General features: G+C 39.7%; 1 protein-coding gene across 1 annotated transcript in view; it reads left to right on the top strand.

The window, feature by feature from the left end:
* Positions 1 to 20,108, top strand: part of CDH17 (cadherin 17) — a 51,526-nt gene that overhangs the window by 3,392 nt on the left and 28,026 nt on the right. The window contains exons 2-6 of the mRNA XM_081952791.1: positions 12,610 to 12,717; positions 12,912 to 13,049; positions 16,762 to 16,900; positions 18,444 to 18,605; positions 19,757 to 19,959. Coding sequence (XP_081808917.1) covers positions 12,610 to 12,717; positions 12,912 to 13,049; positions 16,762 to 16,900; positions 18,444 to 18,605; positions 19,757 to 19,959 — 750 coding nt within the window. The remainder of the gene's footprint in view (positions 1 to 12,609; positions 12,718 to 12,911; positions 13,050 to 16,761; positions 16,901 to 18,443; positions 18,606 to 19,756; positions 19,960 to 20,108) is intronic.

Below are 20,108 nucleotides of genomic sequence, written 5' to 3'. Positions count from 1 at the left end.
AACAAGCAAACAAATAAAGTTTTCTCTTAGGAATAGGTAATTAGAGGAATTATGTTTCTAAACATTTAGGTTCCATTTATTCTGTTAGGTTTAGTAGAAGTCATCAGGGACAGAAGTTTTGCCTGACATGTTTAACTTCTTGAAGATTTAATGATTGTTGCAATAGGTCAAGCTTTCGGAGTGCCTGGGTAAAGCACAGAGAGTTAGATCGGACAGTTGGCCTGTCTAAGAAAGCAGAATGAGTTCTGTTTCTTCTCTACTTGGTAGGAGTCCTGATTCTTATTTCTAAGACTCCCAGCCCTTTGAAAGCAACAAAATGCTCTGTCCCCAAGTGTACTTAGGTATCATTGTGTACATGTTATTGTGGTGGAAATTTGAAGGAAGCCAAAATAGTATTTTCTGCATGCCAAGTGGAAAATATCAGGAACAGTTTTGAAGATTCTTGATGTTTGCAGATATATATAAACAAACAATTAGAGAAAGAGAAAGGATGGTTGCAAGAACAGAAAAGAATAGAAGTATACTGTTGGCATAAATTAGCTTCAGGTTCTTTTCGTTTATCATCTCATTCTTCTTAATAGTAAATGGGTTACTATTTGTTACACCATTTCTGGGTTTTGCATAAAGTTGTTGACCCCAAAATAGAATAGCATGAGGGACATGTACCGTACTATTAAAAAAAAAGGCTTCTGTTTTCTGTATTCACATAAATCTATTATACCTGCAAGGAGGATGGGTAGTATATACAATGCTTTGAGTGGGGGTTCCACATAAACCAATGGTATTGCTTAAAGCATCTATATATAGCTATCATTCAATCAATAAGTAAGTGCAAAATGCAGGTATAAGAAGCAGTAAGCCAAAGAAATTAGGAACAAAATATAAAAAGGGAAACAAAACTAAATCTAACATACCTTATCAACACCATTCAGTACACTTCTATATTGTACATTTCCATCTTTGTAAATCATTTTTGTTTCCATACACCTGTACATTGCTTCCTACGTTGCCCTACACCCCCCCCCAAAGGTGAGATATTTGTAGAACAAAAGGTGTTCTACTAATACCATGAATGGATGAGGATAAAATCATATAATAAATATATGTAGGAATAGCAAATTCCATCCACTCACAGCTTTTTGGTCTTCTCCTTCTACTTGATCAATTTATTTAAGTTTACTGTTCCTTCCACCTCTTAACATTTTTCATAATGGTGACTCTCTTGAATTCAATCCATATTCATTCAGCACCAATCCTATCTGTTCTTGTTTCACCATCTCCATCTTTTATGCCATGGTATGGCAGGAGAATTTCCAGGCATTGTCTTTTTCTCAATAGATAAATATGAACTCCCTAATTTGCACAAAGCAGGATTCTCAACAACTTCATGCTACAGAATCCGTTCATTAAAAAAGAAAAATCTTGGAGCCTTGATTCAGGAAGCAAAAAGCTCTAGTAATAGAAAGTTGACTGTAGAAAAGTGAGCGTTGTTTTTTTTTTGCCTTTAACCTTTTGGAAGACCATAGCAATTTCTCAAGGAGCCCTAAGGTTTTATGGCATACAATTTACAAATCCCGACAAAAGCATAGTCAACCTGTCCCCTCACCAAATGATAAAGATTGTGCACACTTCCTGTATCTTATAGATGACGATTACCTTCAATTTTTCCCTTAGGTACATGATATGAATGTCTGTGTCATGATGGCCAATTTCACTCTAACATCAGATACTATATATGAATGAGTGTTATAGTTCAAGTACTTTGAATCAATATTGCGGCAGATGTTCAGACTCTTCTTTGCAGAGCTCTTGTGCAGCCAGTTTTCAATAAATTGAACACAGGAAGAAATCTGAAGGAACCACCCTTTATTATTCCTATGTTACATTATGAGTCATATTTTATAGCTCACACAAAACTACTCCAACAGTCTAGGAAGGGTTGACACCTTGATATATAATTTAATCTTTGATCTTTGCAATACGTTGAAGACTTTGATCTTTCTAAATGAATTATATGTCCCCATAAAGTACAACAAAGAGTTTTTTCCCCCTGTACTACAGCCTTTAGCTATTTATTTTTTGTGTTATCTGAGTGAAAATTTAAGAATTCCTGATTTCAGCTCCTTTTTGTTTCACTTTATCCTTGTGCCTGGATGTTTCTTGGAGCCTTGATTAGAAAATTCCATATTTTTTACCCCACCCCTCTTGAATTGGTTAGAAAAAATATACCATCACTTTATCATTTTTTCTTATTAGGGCTAGAAGAGGAAAGTGCCAGAGCACTTGTGAATTTCACATGCTTAAAAGAAACACTGTTTTATCAGATAACATTTTTTAAATGCTAGTTTTTACCTTTCCACTGATCAACTTGTAATAAACAAACACACAAAGTAAGTAAGTAATTAAGTAAGTACATAAGTAAGGCTGGGGGAGGTAATGACCACTGACAAGACAGGAAACAGAGAAACAGAACTGCTTAATTCATTTTTTGCATCTGCCTTTACATAAAAAGAAAAAAAAACAGTCCAATCTATCAAATAAAGCACTGTAAAATGCAGATTAGGGATGCAAGTAAAATAAGCAAGAAAAAGGGAAGAGAATACCTATCCAATCTAGAGTTCAAATCACCAAGACCAGATGGATTATACCCCAAGGTTCTTAAGAAACTGGCAGACATGATATCAGAACCACTGAACCATATCCTGAAGCACTGGGAACTATCAGATGACTGGAAAAGGGCTGATGAAAAAAAGGGGGGAAATGGATCCAGGAAACTACAGGCCTATCAGTATGACATCAATACCTGGAAGATTCTGGAAAAGATAATCAAGTAATGAATTTTCAAACACTTAGAAACAAACAAAGTCATCCCCAGAAATCAACATGACGTTGTCAAAAAAACAATTCATGTTAGACAAATCTTATTGTATTCTTTGATTATGTAGCAAAATTAGTGGATTAGCGAAATGTTGTGGATATAATTTACTGGGACTTCAGTAAGGCATTTGATAAAGTAGACTACAACCTATTACTTGATAAGATAGAAAAATGTGGGTTACATAGAATCACCACTGAATGGATTTGTACCTGGCTGACCAACCACACTCAACATGTAGCTCTTAATGGAACTGCATCTATAAGGAGGGGAATAGGAAGTGGGGTAACCCAAGGTTCTATTTTAGACCCAGTACAATATCTTCAGCAATAATTTAGACAAAAGGATAGAAAAGAAACTCAACAAATTTGCAGATGACACCAAGCTGACAGACATAGCCAATACTCCAGAAGATAAGCTCAAGATCCAGAAGGATCTCAACCAACTTGAACATTGGCCCTATCTAACAAAACAAAATTCAGTGCTGAGAAAAGTAAAATTCTACATTTAGGCAAGGAAAAACAAATGCACAGTTAAAAATATTAGTAACTGTGGGAGAGATCTGGGTATCCTACTGGACAATGGTTTAACAATATGAGCCAGCAGTGTGCTGCAGCTTCCAAAAAGCCAACACAGTCCTAGGTTGCATTAATAGAGGGATAGAATGAAGATCACATGAAATGTTAGTACCACTTTTTTTAATGCCTCTAGAAAGTGTTCAGAGAAGAGCAACAAAGATGATTAGGGGACTGGACCCTAAAACATATGAAGAACAGCTGTAGGAATTGGGTATGTCTAGTTTAATGAAAAGAAGGACTAGGGATGACATGATAGCAGTCTATCTAAGGGGCTGCCACGAAGAAGAGAGAATCCACCTATTCTCCAGAACACCTGAAGGCAGACAAAAAGCAATGGATGGAAACTAATCAAGGAGAGAAGAACTAAGGAGAACTTTCCTGACAACTAGAACAATTAATCAGAGGAATGACTAGCCTCCAGAAGTTGTGAGCGGAGGTTTTTACGAAGAGATTGGACAATACTTGGTCTGAAATGTTATAGCATTTCCTGCTTGAGCAGGGGGTTAGACTAGAAGACGTCCAAGATCCCTTTCAACTCTGCCTTTTCTGTTGTTTTGCAATAGCTCACAATCACTGCCTGGATTAGAGGGACTTGCTGACAATGAAATGAAGTGCACCAACTAGCTTGTGAACTAGGCACATGAGCTGGCATAAGACAGAAAACATTATTTCAATGGGTTGCAAGAAAAGGCAGTTATTTGATAATCAGGGTTGTGTTACATCCCAGTTGTTGAATGTGGGGTTGTTCGATGAAAATGTTAATTCCCCAAGAAATTGTGTAATGCAAATTTCAATTTCTGTATAATTGAAACGTTAATCTTGCAATAAGTATCTTACGTTTCATACTTTTCTTAAGTGGAAGATCTTTCTGGGACAATAAGAAAGAGAAGAGAACTATTTTTGTGAAATTCAAATAACTGTAATATATACGTTTGCACAGATAACTTAAAATGAACAAATGTTTTTTTTTAATTTTAAACAAGTTTTATTGATTTTTGCAATTTTTCCAAGGAAAAAGGGTTCGAAGGGGTGTGATAACATTTTGACAGCTACATCGTGAGGGGGAGAGCAGTCCCCCCAAGTCTCACAACTTTTAAAAACAAGAGTTAAAAGGAAAAACCTCAACATTTGAATAGATATTAGCAGTTTTGAGTTTAACACTAAATCATCAGTATGTTTCAATCATTTTGTTTTGTATCACTTCCGTAAAAGTACATTGTAACAACAATTGCAATAATGTTTCAAATCACTTTTGTGACCTGAGCCTTCTAATTGTTACATCCTCCCCCCCCCCGCCTGCTGGCAGAGCCTCAGCCCCTGCCTCCCTCGTCTCTTGTGTACCATCCCCCATTTCATCTAGGAGAGCATTACATTTTTTAGTGAAAGCCTCCGCCTCCACAACTATGTTGATTCTTATTCTGCTGCCCTCCCAGAAAATCAACATGCCTTCTGGTAATAGCCACCTAAACCAGATCCCTTTATTATATAATTTTTTTGCTAAAGAGGAATATTTCTTCCTCCTATCTCTTACATTCTTTGGGATCTGCTTAAGAATGCTTATTTCTTTATCTTTATATTTTAGTGGTCCTCCCCTTTGAGCTCCTAGGACCTCATTTCTTGTGGTCTTTCTAAGAAATTTAACATGAACTTCCCTTGGAACATTGTGTGTTCTTGCATAGGCTGAGTTAATCCTATAGATCAGGTCAATGTCCCACCGAAGCTGTTGTTTATCTCTATTAATGTATTCTGCTAATATTGTGGTCATAATCTCCTTAAGATCTTCATTCTCAACTTCTGGCAGGTTTTGGAACCTAAGGAAAAAGGACATCCTTTCAAATCCCATTTTTATCATGTGGTTTTCAAATTCTACATTCCCCCTTTGAATTGTCTTTACCTCGTCCCTCATCCCAACCGCACCCTCTTCCAGTACACCTATTCTCTGTTCATTCTGTGTGGCTTGTTGTTTCGTTTCTCTGAGCTGATCATTTAAGTCTTGTAGTTGTTTTTTTATTTTGTCCTGTCCCTTTAAGATAGATGGAAGCATCTGGTGAGTAGACAAATCCCTTGCACTCTCTTCAGGGGCTTTAGGTTGTAGAAATGACCCCAGTTGTGACTGCTGCGCAATCGGACTTGACGTGGAAGATGTCGGGGCCAATGAAGCCTTGCCAGGTGGTAGCTTTTTTGGACCTATCATGAAGCTCAGAAATAGTTATTAATCTGTACAAAGAAATGGCATCTGTAGGGAAGCACAGCCAGTAGAGATCACAAAGTAGGCAAATCCAAGAGGGAAGAAATCTTCTAATACAGAAATAGATCAAATAAGTAGATCAAAATATTCCAAATCCAAGGGAAAAAAGCATTTAGAGAGGCTCCTGGAGATCTCTGGGGTGGAAACTAGTTCAGAGCCATAAAATCTTCCAAGGGAGGAATCTCATTCATAAAGACAAAGAAGAAAGAGGAAGTTGGCCATCTTGGCTCAGCCTTTATAGGTGGTCAGGAAGCAACAAGTCCAAAGTTTCCATGCATACTTTAAAGAAGTGTCAGTTCAGCCATCCTTTCTCTCGCAATTGTGGTCAAAAAAATTTTTCCCCATTGTTTAAGGGAAGTGAAAGTAAGTTTTTAACTCTTTTATTGCTTTATTCAATTGACTGAATTGCAGTTTTTCTAGGACTTTGTTTCAACCTTTGGAAGAGTTGAGATTGGAGGGGGGGGGGAAATTCCTATCCCTCTCGGAAAAGCAACACTTGCAAAATCTCTCCCTCTCATAGGGGAGGGAGAGAGTTAAAATGAACAAATGTTTTATTGACTGTCTTCTGTCTCTAAAATTAGATTAGAGTTCCAGGAATATTTTTAATTGGTTCTACAACCTGAAACAAATTGAAAAGCCCTAAACTAGAGTATACAAATTAGATTTATTAAAGGAGAGAAATTAGACTGGTTAAATGTAGGATTAGCTATTGGGGATTTATCTTGGAAACATATCCTCACTCCAGCGCTAAGATCAGCGCTAAGATCAGCTAAGTTTTCCTCACTCCAGCACTAAAATCAGAGGTGGTATTCAGCAAGTTCTGACCAGTTTTGGGGAACCGGTAGTGGAAATTTTGATTAGTTCAGAGAATTGGTAAATACCACCTCTGACTGGCCCCTCCCCCATCTATTCTCTGCCTCCTGAGTCCCAGCTGCTCGGGAGGGAATGGGGATTTTGCAGTAACCTTCCCCTGGAGTAGGGAGGGAATGAAGATTTTTACAGTATCTTTCCCCTTTCCCACGCACACCAAGGCACGCCCACAGAACCGGTAGTAAAAAATTGGAATCCCACCACTGGCTGAGATCATTTGTTTGTGGAATCAAACAATAGCTTGCTTCCAAAGCAGAATTAGATGATCATTTCAAGGTACACTGAAATATAACTTGAACATTGAAAACACGGGGAATTGGAGTGTAGAAGCGAAGGAGATGTCAGCTCTTTGAGATAATCTAGATAAGAAACTAAAACCAAGAATACAAGAACTTCAATTCTGAGGTGCTTTCTGTATCCCATTCCTCCTTTGGACTCAGATTTTATTTATCAGATTGCCCTGAAGATGAAAAATAGGTTTTTATTTTCATTAGATTCAGAGGCATGGTATACCTTCAAAACTGGTTATAAAAGGGAAGAAAAAAATACAGACCATTGTCTCATTTCTTCCATACTAATAGATGTCCAGTAGGTGTTTAGCACTTTCAGAGTCTATAATGTAGAAGCTTTCTGAATCATGGAATCACAGAAAATATGGATTGGCAGGACAATGAGGCCATTGAGTTTAACTGCAAGCTCTGTACAGGAATTCACTAAACTATGGATCCCCGACTCCCAGGACCACAACCAGTCAGAAACCGGGCTGTGCAAGTATCAGGTGAATGCCCAAAGTTCTTTTTGCGCATGCACAGGTTGCATATGGGAAACCATCCCCTCCCCTCTGGCAGCACCACACACCACTGCCACTGTTGGTCCACATAGCCAGAAGGGTTGGAGACCACTGCACTAAAGCATCTCAATAAGAGCCTCTCTGCTTCTACTTGGAAATGTCTATAGACAGATATTCTCCCATTGCTCACAGCTCTTAACCAAGACATTCTTCCTAAACGTTAGTCTGAATCTCCTGAACTTCAACCTTTTGGTCTTTGTTCTACTCTCTGTTATAGCAGGGAAGATGCCTCTCCCCTCTTGTGTGGGACAATATTGTAGATATTGGTAGTTATAATCTCATATCCGAATCCTTTAATCATTTGTCATCCAGGTAGTAGAAATCTTGTTCCAGCATTTCCAATGTCCCTTTCTAGGTGTGGTTCTCAGAATGATATGCAGTATAGTACTCCCTGTTCAAAGGGCAACTTTTTCTTATGTCTTCCACACTGGAGAAAGAAGCTGTAGAAAAAGAAAGAAATGTATGGATCAAAGGTGCCATGGTAAATAAGGAAGTATTGTTTACATTAGTATAGCTAAGCACTGAAGACATTAGTACAGCTAAAATCTGTCTTAGTCATGGACTGGGGACAAATTGAAGGCCGTTGCTCATGGGAGCAAGGCATAAAAATGGGAAAAAAGGTGCTGGCAGTATATGTCTGTGTTGTAGGTAGGTTTAGGTAAGAAGAAGCTCTAAATTATGCATGAACCTGGAATTTTAATCAGATTCAAACCCAGAATACAATAGGGCAATAAAAACGGTAGATCAAGATCATGTACTTACATATTTATAGGGCTTCTATGGCCACTAATCTCATACAATGACACTGGGTGACAATGAGGGTGCTTACTGCAAGAAGGTAGAGGGTTTGGTGAACTGGTGTAATAATAACAGCCTTGTTTTAAATATTGGAAAAACTAAAGAGATCATTGTCGATTTCAGAAAAGGCAGGCACAGCCACACTCCTCTGTGTATAAATGATTCACCTGTGGAGGTAGTTAGCAATAGCAAATTTCTGAGTGTGCAGCTAATGAGTAGGCTGGCTTGGTCACTCAACAGTAAGACACTGGTAAAGCATGCTCAGCAGTGCCTGCATTTTTGGTGTCACATTAGAAAAGTACATCTTCCTCCCTCTGTCCTTACCACTTTTGATAGAGCAGTGATGGCAAACCTTTTTCGCCTCGGGTGCCAAAAGCACGAGCGCGTGTGCTATCGTGCATGCTTGTGTGCTATTGCATGCGCATGCATGCTCACCCCCATAATTTTATGCCCTACATGCCATGCCCCCTGAAATATGCACATGGCACCCCCTCCCCCCGCTACCCCACGTATGCATGCATGGCTTTCTTGGAGCCTGGGGAGGAGGGAAATGGCCTCCCTGCCCACCCCGAGGCCCTCCCGAGGCCAGAAACGGCCCATTTTCCAACTTCTGGTGGGCCCACTAGGTCCATTTTTTGCCCTCCCCAGGCTCCAGATGCTTTCTAGGAGCCTCTGGAGGGTGAAAAACAGCCCAACGTGCAAACCGAAAATCTGTTCCTGAACTTCCGGTTTGCGCATTGGGTGTTTTTTCACCCTCTGGAGGATTCACTCAGGAGGGCAAAAATAGCCCAACGCCAAACTCCTGGATTGCGTGTTGGGCAGTTTTTGCCCTCCAGAGGCTTCAGGGAAGCTTCTGGAGGGCAAAAATGGCGAAAAATCAAGGCTGAAAATCAGCTGGTCAGCACTTGCATGTGCGCTGGAGCTGATAGGGCAATGCCTCACGTGCCTTCAGAAATGGCTCCACGTACCACCTGTGGCACACATCCCATAGGTTTGCCATCAGGACTATAGAGGGGCGATCAGCAGCACCCTGTCATATTGCATTACTGTCTAGTTTGGAACCATTACTGCTTCAGACAGGAAGGTGGTGCAGACACAGAGCGGTGAGGATGGCAGAAAAGATTATTGGCACTCCACTCCCGTCTATCCAGGACATGGCATATAAGAGATGCTTGAGTAAGATCTTCCGGATTGTCTGAGATGCTACACATCCTCTTCATGACCTGTTTTCCTTGTTACCTTCATGGAGGAGGCTTCATGGTATCCGAAGCAGAACATCCAGATCCAGCCATAGTTTGGTTCCATACGGTATCAGGCTTGTGAACTCTCAAGCTTCCTATTTCTGCTACCTATTCAAGATGGACAGGGATTAATATTTATATGTTAGAGTGTAGGTATAACAGTGGTGGGATTTAAGTAATTTAACAACCGGTTCTCTAGTTGGGTAGGTGAGGCCGGATGGTCATGTGACTGTGGTGGGTGTGGCCAACCTAACATCACTCATCACACCCAGCCCCATCTCCCAGTTACCTGCCTCAAAAGCAGAGGTGGGATTTCGCAATTCTGACTGGTTTGGACTAATCCCACCACTGGCTGGCCTTGCCCCCAGCTTTTTTTCGGGGCATTTTTCAGCTGTTTGGGGGCCGTTTTTATCTAGGTGGCTTACCAAAATCCATATAATGCAATTAAAACATACCAAACATTTTCACAGCTAAACCATCCCAGCCCAAGGCTAGAGGAAAAAGTTAGGTCTTCATAGTTGTCTGTGACTAACAGGCTAGGAATCCTCTGGCCTTTAGTGGGAGGCTGTTCCAAAGGTCTGTCTCTGAGAAGGCATGCCCACAAGATCCCATCAAAACACAATAGGGAGGCGATCTGGGGAGTATGTACCCTATCTAATCTAGTTAGAAGAGCAGAGGCCTTCAGGAAGAGGCAGTCCTGCAGGTAACCTGGCCCTTTCCCATTAGCGCTTTAGTGTGATAAACAGCACATTAATTTATACCTGGAAAGCAAGTGAAAACCAGTACAGTTCATTCAGCAGTGGTGTTACTTGGCTGAATCATGCGGTACATCAAACTGCATGTGGATTCTGCACTAAATTCTGGATCGGGTACGGCTTCCAGATGGTCTCCAAGGGCAGCTCCACGTATAGCACATTGCAATAATTCAAACGGGAGATGATCAGTGGTGGGCTTCTAAAATGTTAGCAACCGGTTCTCTGCCCGGTTGTTGGGTGAGCATGGCCATGGTGAATTTGGCCTACTCAGCTTCCAGCATCATGGTGGTAGTGGGCATTTTCACCTTCCCCAGGCTCCGGAGGCTTTCACCGAGCCTCTGGGAAGGCAAAAATGACCTCCCTGGGCTCCTGAAGCATTTTGCTTCCTGACTTCTGGTAGGCTGTTTTTCACCCTACAGAGGCTCAGGAGTCTTCCCCAAGACTCCAGGAGTTGAGAAAAGGCCTCCCCAGGTTCCAGAGGCCCTCCGGAAGCTAGAAACAGGCCCGGTTTCAGACTTCCGGAAGACCCAATTTTTGCCCTCCCAGACCTTCCGCACAGCCCCTGCACTTACCTGGAAAAATGGGCCATGTGGAGACTCCTGGGGGGGCGGGGCAGAGTGGATGGGTCCAAGGGATCCTTCCAACTACCGGTTCATCTGAACTGGTGCGAACCGGCTGAATCCCACCACTGGAGATGTCTAAAGCTTGGAGGTCTAAAGCTTGGGTGGCTTGGGAAGTTGAATGATTTTGTGAGAAAAGAAGATGTGTAGAACTGGGGTGGGAAATAGATTTGGTTTATAGAGTGAACTCAGCTTATGCTAGAACACATAACGTACCCAGAGAGGTACACATTAAATTTCTCAGAAAAAGCACAAGAGATGAAATTCTGAGCGCACAAAGGGGGCAAGCTTTGACATACCAAGATAGGGAAATAACCATTCTGAAACAGATCCCCAAGAAAGTGAGGGGAAAAAGAAAAAGCTATTCGCAATTAGCGAATAAATTATACCAGAAGGGGGTGTGGTTCAGATGGCTGATGCCTGAAGATATGCTAATATTCTGGGAGGAGACAAGAGTTAGAATTAATACACCCATAGAGGCGCAGGCCTTTATGGAAAAAAATAAAGCACTCCTAGAAAAACCAGATGATCCTACAACAGACATGCAGGACACAGGAGGGGCCGGAGCTCTGTCAGCGGGGGGAGATGGGGCAATACCGAGAAAGCTCAGATCACAAAAATGAACAAGAAAATCTACCTGACATAAACTGATCGAAATTATTAACTGAATTCACATGCTGACTATATGTTACCACTTAGTAATGAACTTTGTGTAAATATATACTATGAGTATGGAGGGAGGGGGCACCTACTGCACATCGCAACTGCCAAAATTTGCAACCTTTCCATTACCTTTTTCCCTGTAAATTTCTAAAAAAACCAATAAAACTTTGTTTAAAAAAAAAAGAAGATGTGTAGAACTGTATTATTCAAGAGGAAGTGTCTGCATAATAGCTCTGCTTATTCATAATAACCAAAATTATTTTGTGAGAAGCTGATAGCAATATATCCAGAATAATATATAGATTAAGATTTAAGCAACAAAAGTAGAGTTAGGCGATATCAATGGTTTTTTTTTTAATGTTTCCATTCTTAATTAGACCTCACAGGAATCAAGATTTATTACTGTTGTTGAAATAATGCAATATAATGTTGAAACGATAGTGTGTGTGTGTGTGTGTGCGCGCGCGTGTGTGTGTGTATGTATGTATGCTGGTCTTGTTGTATTCGGGTCTTTTCCCGTTTAAGATTGAGATTGTCTTGGCAACATTTTGGCGAGATCTCATTCGCCATCCTCGGGAGACAAGACCAGCATACCTACACCCGTGAAAATCTATGAAAACAAATATGTATGTATATGTATATGAATAAACTGATTTGGGGCTAAAGAAACCCCCTTATACAACCCTCAATAATTTAAATGCAGATGATCTATTTGCAGATAAAGTACTCCAACATTATCAAACTATATTTTTGCAATTTCACTATTAATGCTTCAAATTTAAAGTCAAACTTATGTTTTGAATTTGATTTTACCTCCTCAACTTTAGGAATTGAACTGGAAATATTTTAGACTTTCTTGATTATTTTGATTTTTAGAAACTTCTGCCAGGATTTACTGTGTTCAGTATAAATGTAGAATGCTAAAACACTCTTATCTGCTATCTGCTGAATTGTTTGGAATGAAAATGTATTCCCCATTGTTAAAAAAGTACTGCTATTCCCTCTATTATATTTTCAAAGAATGTAACTGCTTTGGCAATGACGTCGTACCTCCTTGTAATCAATTAATATAGAAAATATGAGTAAACTCTGTCATTTCTTGTCCTTGCAGGTTGCTTACCTTCTTGAAGGTACCGTGCAATCGACTATCACTGGACCTTTGGAGAACAAAGTTTTTTATGTCGAGGAGGGTAAAGCGGATCCACAGTATTTGTACATGGTAATGTCCACTGTAATGTTCTCTTTCTTTGGAACAAATCTGAAAAAAAATACGATTGAAGGTGTATGAAGACGAAATAAATCATGCTGCCATTTTCATACAAAATGAGGAGAACAAAAAAAGAAAGAGGGGGGGGGATTTGATTTACATAAGAAAAAATGGAATTCTGAGTTTCTTCTTTTTCTTTATACCAGTTTACATTTCAACCCCCTACCTACAGAGTGAGACTGACCGGTGAAACAGATGACCTCATAGAGGTCACACCAAAAGATGCCGTCCTGATTGTCAAGGGACCTCTAGACCGGGAATACAAGACACAATATACATTACAGGTAAACCAAAAGTGATATTAAGTGTTCTGTTTTTTTGCCCAAAAGATTTAGTGAAGGCTTCTAAGATGAAAACAATAATAATTAAAAACAAAACAAACTGGTAACTTTCTTCTAGTCCAATGCTTATGTTTCTATGGAAGAATGGATGGATGGATTATTTATTCTGTTTTTAATCTGGTAGTACAAGACATGATGACCAACATATTAAAGAAAAACAAAAATGGTAAGAACAGAAAAATATAGCACAATACGCCACAATTGGAAAGAGAAATACAATTAAAAGAAAAGTCATCATTCATGTATAACGTTTTAACATCTCAGAACCTAAATTTATCAAAGATCATAAACCATATAAAAATGCAAAGTAATATTACCCCTTTCAGAACCATTGCATTCATAATAGGAGTGGGTATTAGTGTAGGAAGTTGACAATTCAAAAAGCTTTTTTGGGGCTTTCAGGCAGAGCACTTAACAACAATATAGTAATTATATTGTAAAAGATAAGACTGCAAACTTTGGTCATCCTTGGGGTATTTTGGTTTGGGGTGCCAACCCCCCAATAAAATAAGTATGTTAAATGCTGGTATTGTTACCTCTATTTATAGAGAAAGAACTAAATATCACTTAGTTTAATGGTTTACCATTGAAAGTAGCATATCCAGTAGCATATTCTGGAAGGCTTGAACCACATAAAGTGGTTTGGGGTACTCTGTCCAATTTATTGTCAACAGACTTAATAATATTGGTTGAGAGGCAAATAACATCAACTACGCTTGCAAAAGTAAAATAAATTGAATGCTCTCTACCATCCTTCTAATTCCACTTTCATCTACTTCCCCTACTTATCATGACCTATTTCTCTCCTTCCCACATGGGTCCCTTCCTCTTTCTCAAATCAACCCTTTCTGTGGCTATTTCATTTCCCCATGAAACAGTATTTCTCAGCTTCAAGTTGCATGGACTTCAACTATCAAAATTCCCCAGCCATGCTGGGAGTTGACGTCCATATATCATAAAGTGGTTGAAGCTTAGAAACACTGATATTGAAAACAAAAGCTATTTATAACAATGGGAGAGGACTGCCAGGTTGCTCAATGGAGACCCATTACCCATTTCACAAATTCCGCTTTCTTAGCCTGTTGATCACCTTAGTTTTATCCTTGACCAGAAAGAAGCAGACAAAACTAGGAATAAGCAGGTGAGAAATTTTGAAAATAATAATAATTTATTAAATTTCTAGACCGCCCCCTCTCCCCGGAATGAATTGTAACATTAGTTATGTTAACAAGTGAGAAACTAGCCATTTTGCTTTTGTCTCCTGTGTTCTCCCCACCTGTTTCTTAAACTCACTTCAGAAATTTCAATCTGCATTACAATGGATTAATCATGGGGTCAGACTGATACTTGCTCCAAATCTATAGGTCTTGCAAAACCTGATTGGCCATTCTCCTTCTTCTTCCTCTTCCCATTTGTGCAGGGAATGTAAACTTGGCTTAACTAGTCTATCAGTACTTTCCTAGGTCAAAAAACTGCAATGTTGAACTGAAACGTGAAAATATGGGCAAGTTGTGCATTTGTAATGGGCTGGGAGTGGGAAGAGGATGATGTTATTGGTAGTACTCAGGAAGCAAGGAGTGGCTTGTGATGGTGATGGTTCACATGTCGTTGTTTTAACCATTCGGTCATATCTAACCCTTGGTGACTTTATAGGCAAGTGCTCTTCATGCTACCCTGTCAAGCACAGCTTCTTTCAGTTGTTGGATATTCATCTTTGTATCAGTTTTGATGTTATCAAGCCAGCATGTTCTTTGCTTGCCCTTTCTTCTTGCTCATCTAGTGTATATTAGAGGTGGAGACCCTTTGAGAACTGTATGTAATGGAATTTCATTTTTATGTATGCTGATTAGTGTACATTCAAGGTGAAAATAAAGTTATTCTAAGTCTGAATCTTAATCTTTCATTCCTACCATCATTGGCTTCTCCTTCTCTAATGAATTTGCATGCATGACATGACCAAAATAAATCAGACTTAGTCGATATCTCTGATGCGCCAAATAAAAAGTACGGATTTGATCCAAATAAATGATAATTTAGGTAACTGTAGCTGAGAGTGTAGGTTAAAGAAACATAGCTTAGTATTATGGGGACTTCCAAATTACCTTAAATCTAGCCTTAGTTTGTTAAGTAGGAGTATAGGGGTGGCCCAGCATGAACAAAGAGTCAGAATTCAATTCTCTCTGAGTCACACTTCTATTCAGATCTGGACAAAGGAGGGTCTTCCTATAAAGCTGAAAGAACCCCAAACGATTTACTCAGTATGCCTTTACATTTTAGTTGATTAAGCAAGAAGGAAATACAGTTGTTTGAACAAAAGTAAATACAAAGCAGAAGTTGCTACAATAGCAATAGTACTTAGACTTATACTCTGCTTCATGTTCCATGGGGTTTTCTCACGATGACTCACTGGATGAGAGCCTAATGCTGGGAAAGATTGAGGGCAAAAGAAGAATGGGATGACAGAGAATGTGGTAGCTGGATGGAGTCACCGAAGCAGTAGGTGTAGGCTTAAATGGACTGCAGAGATGGTAGAGGACAGGAAGGCCTGGAGGAACATTGTCCATGGAGTTGCGATGGGTTGGACACAACTTCACAACTAACAACAACAACAATGTTTCACAGTGCTTTACAGCCCCTCTCTAAGTGGTTTACAGAATCAGCATATTGTCCCCAACAATCTGGGTCCTCATTTTACCTACCTTGGAAGGATGGAAGGCTGAGTCAACCTTGAGCCTGGTGGGATTTGAACTGCCAAATTGCAGGCAGCTAGCAGGCAGCAGAAGTAGCCTGCAGTACTGCACCCTAACCACTGCGCCACTGTGGCTCAATGAACTTGGCTCACCAAGTACATTTAGAAAGAAACACACTCTATTTAGCAACCTATTGCGCCCTATCCGGGATTTCCTGTTATACCTTCCCTGAACTATGGACAGGTACATGTTACTACAACTCCTTTATTCTCTTTAATTCAGCCATTTCAATGCTTGATTGTCTTAATTCCTGATCAACAAGTTATCAGAACAGTGATACAGTACTGTGAGCTATTATGTTGTTTTGATTTGGTTTCTTTCCTGTTATTCTCCAGTTTTCATCCAAAACATACTATTCATTTTTACATCTTCAACATTCATTAATGCACAGGCATTTTGTAAAAATAAAATTTTTAGCAGTAATTTCCTTGAGGTTATTTCTTATGTACCTTTTCCTGTCACAGGGCATCTTTTACAAATCAATGTTCTGGTTTGTGCTGATTTTATTCCAAAACCCCCATGAACCTATTTCGTTTCTGCCTATGTAGAAGCAGATCCAGTGTTTTGAAGGATCATTCACACCCGCTCTTTCATAAATATATACCAGATGATTTTTACTACATCTATAACCATCACTAGCTAATTATTCCCCATACCGGCTAGGGAATTCTGGGAGCTGCAGTCCCAGAATTGAAATCCCCAAGGCTGTGAGATTCATTAGATCTCAGCTTCCATCATTTTGAGCCGTACTGATTGGGAATGATGAGAATTGTTGGCTGACACTTCATGAAGGCATATGGCTAGGAAATCCAGCAAGCCAATTCAAACAGGAAGGAGACAGTGTATTGTGTTATGGCAGTTGCTTTGTTTTAATACTGTTTTTCTCCATCTCTCTCCCAATTTAGTTGGAAGGTCTAGATCAAAATGGCAAAAGGGTGCAAGGCCCCTATTCTATCACCATAAATGTTGTGGATACCAATGACAACCCACCTGAATTCAGTAAAAAAGTCTACTCTGGTGAAGTTAGACAAGGCTCCAGACCAGGTATTTGTTTCCATATTTATTTTGACATATTTGAGGTTCCCAGAAATTTTAAATATTAAACATGAAACTGAATATAATATAAAAAGCTACTTTCCCTCTGTCTATGGAGATTCTCAGTCATCAAGGTTTCCCCAAAAGGTGCTTTCTGAAGAGGCAATTGGACTTTCTAGTTTTATCTTTTTCTTTGAAGGGGTTTCACTTCTCATCCAAGAAGCTTCTTTAGCTCTGACGGGATGGTCCATTCCCCACCATCCAGTCAGAACTGAAGAAGCTTCTTGAATGTGAAGTGAAACGTCTCCAAACAAAAAGAAAAAAACCCAGAAAGTCTAGTTGCCTCTTGAAAAAGCACCTTTGGGACTACTTTCTCTCTATTGTATTGCCAAGCAATCACGGGAGACTATGGCAAACAGGCTAAGTTCAGTGGTGGGATTCAACATTTTTTACTACCGCTTCTGTGGGTGTGGCTTAGTGGGCATGGCTTGGTGGGCGTGGCAGGGGAAGGATACTGTAAAATCTCCATTCCCTCCCCACTCCAGGGGAAGGTTACTGCAAAATCCCCATTCCCTCCTGATCAGTTGGGACTCGGGAGGCAGAGAATAGATGCAGGGCGGGGCAAATCAGAGGTGGTATTTACCGGTTCTCTGAACTACTCAAAATTTCCACTGCCAGTTCTCCAGAGCTGGTCAGAACCTGCTGAATACCACCTCTGCTTCCCCCCTCTCAATCTCTCCCCCTCCCCCTTCCTTCCTTCCTTCCTTCCTTCCTTCCTTCCTTCCTTCCTTCCTTCCTTCCTTCCTTCCTTCCTTCCTTCCTTCCTAGGCATAAATAGGAGTGCATCTTGTCTTGCCCATCTTAAGGAATGCCCTGCTGCATCAGACTCTTGGCCTCTGAACCATCTAGCACTCTGTTCTCACAATGGCCAACAACAGCACAAGGAAGCATCCTAGATGCTTTTTTATTGGGCACATCTTTAAAGAGGAAGCACCAAGTAAAATTAAATGCCATGTCCCCCCCCCCCAAATTTACATAGCTATTTCAGGGATCTAGGTGAAACCCCAAAGATACCTTTGCAACTTTGACTGAAGAGCAGAGTGTAGTACTATTCCAATTTCCTCCCAAGTAGCCTTAATTCAATCTATCCTAAGCCACTTTTCTTAGTGTCCACTTTGGGGTTTCTTGAAATATGAAGCTGAGGAACCAGATGGGAAAAATGGCTAAAAGATGGAACAGTTGACATGTGAAGGATATAAAATAAGAGAGCCAGTGAAAAGTTATTAAAAGAAAGGAATGTTCCCAGGGTCTCACAAATCAAAACCATGTGAAAAAGATAATCCCCCTCCCTTTAAAATGCTAAAATATCTAAAGCCAATCTTGACCTGGAGGGTTTTTCTTGATGTTTCTAACTAAATAAATTATGCTTAGGATGTTCCATGTAAAGAGATTGGCATGTATGTTGAAACTCAGTGATTCTTCTTTGGTGCAGAGTAAGACTTTTCATTTCCAAACTGTGTTTCTTTTCTTTTAAAAAAACCCCACCATACAGGGAAGCCTTTCATGTATGTTACTGCTTTTGACCGCGATGATCCCAGCACTTTACATGGACAGCTCAGATATAGTATCCTTCATCAGTTTCCCAGCACTCCTGGCACTGAGGTGTATTTTCAGATTGACAATGTTACAGGAGCAATTTCTACAACCGCTGCTGGTAGGTAGCTTTTTTTCATAGTGTTGCTAAGAATGTATAATGAAATACGGCACTCATTTATACATAATAGCAAAGGTAAAGGTTCCCCTCACACATATGTGCTAGTTGTTCCCGACTCTAACATGACAGGTCATAAAAAGATTGTCATACACATGTATTAGAAATATATACATATTTGAATCATATTTGCATTAGACGAGTATATATAGAATTGTTACTTTGTATTATAATGGTATATATTATGTTTTTTCTCTTATCGGATTTCTTGCACATTTTCATTAGAGTGCTTTTTGTGTATTGTTTTCCTTTCTTTGACACTGTTAACTTTGTGTTTTGCTTTTTTCTCTTTTTTGTTATTAATTAAAAATCAACAAAATAGTAGATGAAAATAATTAAGCCTTGTACAGTTTAACCTAGATTTCATTGGCAACATATGGCCATGTCAAAGTCAATAGTCTTTCACACTTCTTAATCTAATTTTCTCACATTTGGGAAACGTACCATTTCCAAATGGACTCCAAATCCCCAAGTAAACTCCTAGTAAAACCAATCCTAGAAGGCTTAAATCCCCCCCTCCCAAATGTAGAATGGGGTCCCAATGTTTTACTGGCTACATAGGGTTTGGTGTATATATGTGAAAGATACATAAAGAAATCATTACATAACATTTGGTTCAGAAGTATTGCTGGGAAAATGTGATGTAGTATCTGAGGAAACGATGAATGGCAAATGCAAAATATTTATGCAAACTGAAGAGAAACTAAAGATCCACACCCTCCCAAAACCTCCACAACCATACATCATTGAAATCCGCAGATAAATGAAGCAGAAATAGATTCCTGTGCTGTTATATGCTAAAATGTCTTCTGTAGCTACTTGGTATTTGGGATCCTCGATAGACTTTAGCACAAGAGATGAAAGAAAGAAAACCAATCACTTGTAAAACTGACTTTCACATATCTGTGTTTGGGAAGCAGGGTTACAGCAGAACCTGCCATTATTCAGAAACATAAATATTATGGTAACAATCAAGCTTTATGAGAAGATAAGTGATGGGGTTATTGCTAAAGAAGGGGAGTTGTAATTGTTTCAGAATGTAGGAGAAAGAATGAGTGCATATTTTCCAGTTTTGTTTTCTGTTATGTTTTCAGGAAAAGACAACTTGGATCCAGCAGTACGGAATGATTTTCTCCTTGTGGTGAGAGCAAAAGATATGGCAGGCAGCCAGGACACAAATCATTTTGCTGATAATGCTGACGTGAAGATCACTGTTTTGGAAAACCTTTGGAAATCTCCTCCAGAAGTGGTGCTCCCGGAGAACTCTACAAAACCACACCCCATGATCATCACTAAAGTAAGCTTCTAAAATGATCAGGCAACTCACCATCCATTATTAAAGACACAGCCTTTGACTTCCACCACATAGGCTACAACTGGGCCATTCAGCATATCCACTTCTCAATAGCATCCAATTGAGCAATGTCACTGTAGCATGCAAATATG

Source organism: Natrix helvetica (assembly GCF_964273705.1).
Source record: "Natrix helvetica genome assembly, chromosome: 4".
Lineage (NCBI taxonomy): Eukaryota > Metazoa > Chordata > Lepidosauria > Squamata > Natricidae > Natrix > Natrix helvetica.
Note: the sequence above shows the minus strand (reverse complement) of the source record. Positions and strands in the feature narration are given on the sequence as shown.